Here is a 5,095-nt window from a genome sequence, read left to right as displayed (position 1 = left end):
GGCCATGGTTACATACAATGCCCCTCAAAATATTCTTGCAGATTCTGCAAACTACGTCATCATTCGCTTCTACATAAGCAAAAGGAATCATCTTGCCCTCAGGATGAAGAAGAATCTTCAACTTCCACTGCTGCTACTCATAGCACTTTTCAGAGCAAAGGTAACCCTCAAGTGAGCAATGTAATTCTCGCTACTGCTTTGGTCTTAGTGCGTGACTCAGAGGGAAAATACCAACTTGGTCGTGCTTTGCTTGACTCTTGCTCTCAAGTGAACTTCATAAGTGAGAAATTGTGCAACTCACTTAACTTAAAGAAATGCTCAAATTATACTGATGTCTCGGGAGTTGGCTCCTCTAAGTTGAAAGTGTCTCATAAGACACAAACAACGATAAGGTCTCGTCTAAATAACTTCAACATGTCTCTTGAGTTTCTGGTTTCGCGGAACATAACTGGTTATCATCCTGACGAGAATCTGTCTGTTAGTGATTTTAATTTGCCCTCTAACATAGGGTTGGCAGATCCAGATTTCCATCGACGACGAGGGATAGATATGCTACTTGGCGCTGAATCATTTTTCACCCTCTTGTCCGTTGGTCAAATTCGACTTGGAGAAAACTTGCCCACCTTGCAAAAAACCCTCTTAGGATGGATTGTCTCGGGGAAGTATATGAGTAGGAATGTGACGTCACAAGGCACATCAACATATACCGTTTTAAAGAATGATAATATGTTACAAGAACTCAACAAAAACGTTGAAATGCTTTGGAAGATTGATGTCGTTGAAGGCAAACGTCAAATTTTGTCTCTGGAACAGCAAGAATGTGAAAGCCATTTCTTAAAAACGGTGTCGGTTCAACATGATGGACGAATTATGGTAAAACTACCCTTAAAGGTGATCCAAACTCCCTTGGTGATTCAAGGGATATTGCTCTGCGTCGTTTCCTCTCCATAGAACGCAAATTGAATAAGAATACAGATCTAAAGAAAGATTACTCGCTCTTCCTTAGAGAATATGAAGAATTGGGTCATATGTCTCCAATTGATGATACTGATGTTTCTGTCCCAAACTATTACATTCCTCATCACTGTGTTCTACGCCCTAATAGTGTCTCAACTAAGTTGCGCGTTGTCTTCGATGCCTCATGTCGAACTTCCTCACAGATGTCCCTTAATGACATTATGATGGTGGGTCCAACAATCCAGAACAATTTATTAATAACCTTGCTCCGTTTCAGATGTCATCGCTATGGCTTGACAGCTGATATAATCAAAATGTATCGACAGGTTATGGTTCACCCTGAAGACAGACAACTCCAGCTTATTCTTTGGAGAGGTGACTCCACGCATCCGGTCAAAACTTACGCCCTAAATACCGTTACATACGGAACTGCTACGGCACCATATCTGGCTATCAGGAGCCTACGTTATGCCGCAGAACGTTTTCCCAAGCAATACGAGGTGGGAAAAGCCGTTGTCACAAATGACTTTTATGTGGATGATATGGTAACAGGAGCTGATGATATTGCCTCTTTAAACCGCATTAAAAAAGAGGTATCAGAAATTCTATCTTACTCTAAGTTCTCACTCTCTAAATGGCACAGCAATTGCCCAGGTTTCATCTCAGACGAAGATGGAATAAAGGAGATGAAAATAGATGATGACGTCACCAGTACTTTGGGCATGACATGGCACTCAAATGATGATGCGTTCCAGTTTGAGTTTAGGCCATCAAAAACGTATTCGCATAATACGAAAAGAAACATTCTGTCTCTCACGTCGACGCTCTTTGACCCAATGGGTCTAATTAGTCCGCTCATCATCAAATCAAAAATCTTACTCCAACAACTGTGGCTTTTAAATTGTGATTGGGATGAATCAGTTCCTCAAGCGATTGATTCGGCATGGGATGACATTGTGACTGACTTCCATAATTTGCCTCAGGTGAAAATTCCGAGATACATCCTGTTGCCCAATTCCATAAGTGTCCAACTTCACGGGTTTGGAGATGCGTCTACAAAGGCGTATGGTTGCTGCTTATATTTTCGATGTGAAGACTCGTTTAGCAAGGTATCAGTTCATTTAGCAACATCAAAGTCCAGAGTTGCACCTTTAAAGACAAGAACACTGCCTCGGCTGGAGCTATGTGCTGCCCACTTGCTCGCAACTTTCTGGAACCAATTGACACCATTTTTTAATTTTCCTATATCAAAAATCTTCTTCTGGTCGGATTCGCAAATTACCCTCCATTGGATCAACTCACATTCGTCTTCTCTATCAACATTTGTGGGTAATCGAGTTGCAGAGATTCAAGAAATTTTCGGCGATGTCTCTTGGAGATATGTTCCCACCGAGAAAAATCCGGCTGATTTAGTATCTCGAGGTTGTTCTGTCTCTGATGTTGAAGAATCGTCTTGGTTCCAAGGGCCCTCCTTTCTCAGGGGTACAGTTTTAGATTGGCCAAATCATTCTGGTCCCAGTCTCAGCGAACCCGAGTTGCTGCTGGAAAGACGTAAAACCACATTGGCAACAAATTCTGAAGAGCTACCTTATATATTAAAATCAGTCCATAAATACAGTAATTATTTAAAATGTCTCAGAATTTTCTCATACATGTTCCGTTTTCGTTCAAGGAAGTTAACCAAGGAGTCCACCATAACACCAGATGAATTGAAATATTCACTTCACAGGATAGTATGGCTTATACAACAATATTATTTCTCGAAGGAGTTCCTTGAACTGTCAAAATATGGTTCTGTCTCTGGTCATCTCTCATCATTGGCTCTGTTTATAGATGATGTTTCTGGAGTGCAATTAATACGAGTTGGAGGTCGACTGTTAAATTCCGAATTAACTCCAGAGATGAAGTTTCCTTTGCTCTTGCCAAAGTTGGATCCTTTCGTGAAAAATATGGTCACTCACGTTCATCGCTCTAATTATCACGCTGGTCCCAGGGCCTTGGTCTCTCTAATTCAACAACAGTTTTGGATCGTAAACTGTCGTTCTTTGGCCCGCCAAGTGGTTCATCAGTGCATACATTGCTCCAGATATAAACCAAAATTACTGTCTCAGGTAATGGGCAATTTACCCAAGGACAGGGTTACTGGCTCCAGGCCTTTTCAAATTGTTGGTGTCGATTTTGCTGGCCCTATACCGACATATCTCAGAATTCGAGGAAAGTCACCATACAAGTCCTATATAGCAGTCTTCGTCTGCTTCACTACAAAGGCCGTCCACCTGGAAGCTGTCTCCGACCTGTCCAGCGATGCTTTCATAGCAGCTTTGAAACGTTTTATTGGGCGCAGGGGCGTTCCGAGCAAAATATATTGCGACAATGCAACTAATTTTGTTGGTGCTGAGACAAAATTAAATGACTTTCATAAACACTTTCATGAAGAGTCGAATAAGACAGCCGTAGCATATTTCGCGTCCACAAAGTTTATCGAATTCTCCTTTATTCCCCCAAGGGCACCACATTTCGGCGGATTGTGGGAAGCGGCCGTCAAGTCAGCTAAAGGTCACTTGCTCAGAACACTCCCTAATGCTCGCCTTACCTTCGAAGAATTGAGTACAGCTCTGGTGGAGATAGAGGCAATTTTAAATTCTCGCCCGATTGGTCCTATATCGACAGACCCCAACGATTTGGAAGCCCTTACTCCGGGGCATTTATTGATTGGTTGTCCGTTGCAAAGCATTCCAGAGAAGACGAACTCTGACTGTGACGTATCGAACCTACAACGTTGGCAAAGAATCTCCGCAATAAAGGCTCATTTTTGGCACAGATGGCACTGCGAATATCTTGCTCAGCTGCAACATCGGTACCGGTGGCAAAAACCTCAACGAAATCTTCATGTCAACGATTTGGTTGTGGTACACGAAGATAACGTTCCTCCGATGAAATGGGTCATTGGCCGTGTCATCAACATTGTCCCAGGGGCAGATGGTCTGGCTCGAGTAGCAGAAGTAAAGACACCGAGTTCCACATTGCGCCGTCCCATTGCGAAATTGGCGGTAATTTCCCAAGAATGAATTATGATTGAAACTAGGAGTTTCAATGGGGCGCGGCATGTTAAGTCACTTCTATATGTGGTTTGCTGAATAAAATGAAGTCTTTCTCAACGGCACGAAGACAAATTTTGAATGTAGCTACTATAATTAAAGTTTACTTTTTAATTCATTAAATAAGTTAAAATTGCCCATATGCAATTATATTTCATTATAATTGCATTTAATTAACTCATACTTTATATTATTATTTTACGTTAACTAATTTTATCTTGTGCCTCATATTCAGAGCTACCTGTATTTAGTTTGTATTGTTATTTTTCGTTGGTTCTGAATTCGCCCTAAAATGTAAACATCATTGCCATTGGTATAGTTGAGTTGTCCAGTACATAGTTGAGAGAGAATAATATAGAAGAGATAAATATGTATGTACGTATATGTGTACATATCAACAGATATTTTAAATATTGTTCTGCCTCTGTTGGAGTCTTTTTCTCTTTCTCTGCCGTTAATTGCAAACCAATAAGAATCACACAATTCTTACTCTTATTCCTCTCTCTACTATGTACGTTCAAAAGCATTGCATTGTTGTTATTTCTGGTTCAGCAACAGAGTGATCAAATGTTTATATGCACATATAGACAAACATATGTATAAACATTTGAGTGCATATTTTCGTTTATGTTTTCTCTCTGCCTCTGCTGCCGTGGAATGCAAAAACCTATTGTCCCGCTATAACTCTGTTTTGTTAAACTAAAAATTTAAATAAAGAAACATTCTTTAAGAAACGATTGAAAGTAAAAAAGGTGTTTAATTTTGGTGACACTTTCTCGAGGCAAAAGTATTATTAAAGTATTAACCAACAAAGGTTTTGAGCAATACGGTTGGTCAAGTAGAGTTCATGCAAACATAAAAGGAAGTTTTCACCCCGTGAGGCAATGCTAATGGAAGCTTAGTGAACAAGCGATTTTTTGTGGCAACAAGCTAAGAAGCTGGAAATACATTAACCTGTCCCACACATTGAGGCAGACGTACATCATATAAGCCATAACTTGGAAACCCTTACTCGCTGAGGAGAAATAAACGGAGGTGCC

General features: G+C 40.6%; 1 protein-coding gene across 1 annotated transcript; it reads left to right on the top strand.

The window, feature by feature from the left end:
- The first annotated feature begins 726 nt into the window (after positions 1–726).
- On the top strand, positions 727–4,025 carry LOC141386757 (uncharacterized). Its single transcript, XM_073955677.1, has 2 exons — positions 727–820; positions 892–4,025. Exons 1-2 carry the CDS (start codon positions 727–729, stop codon positions 4,023–4,025), a joined length of 3,228 nt encoding a protein of 1,075 aa, XP_073811778.1.
- The last annotated feature ends 1,070 nt before the right edge of the window (positions 4,026–5,095 follow it).

This window comes from Musca autumnalis, unplaced genomic scaffold, assembly GCF_047663935.1.
Source record: "Musca autumnalis isolate F117 unplaced genomic scaffold, ASM4766393v1 scaffold_5, whole genome shotgun sequence".
NCBI classification, from domain to species: domain Eukaryota; kingdom Metazoa; phylum Arthropoda; class Insecta; order Diptera; family Muscidae; genus Musca; species Musca autumnalis.
This window is presented reverse-complemented; position numbering and strand designations above follow the sequence as displayed.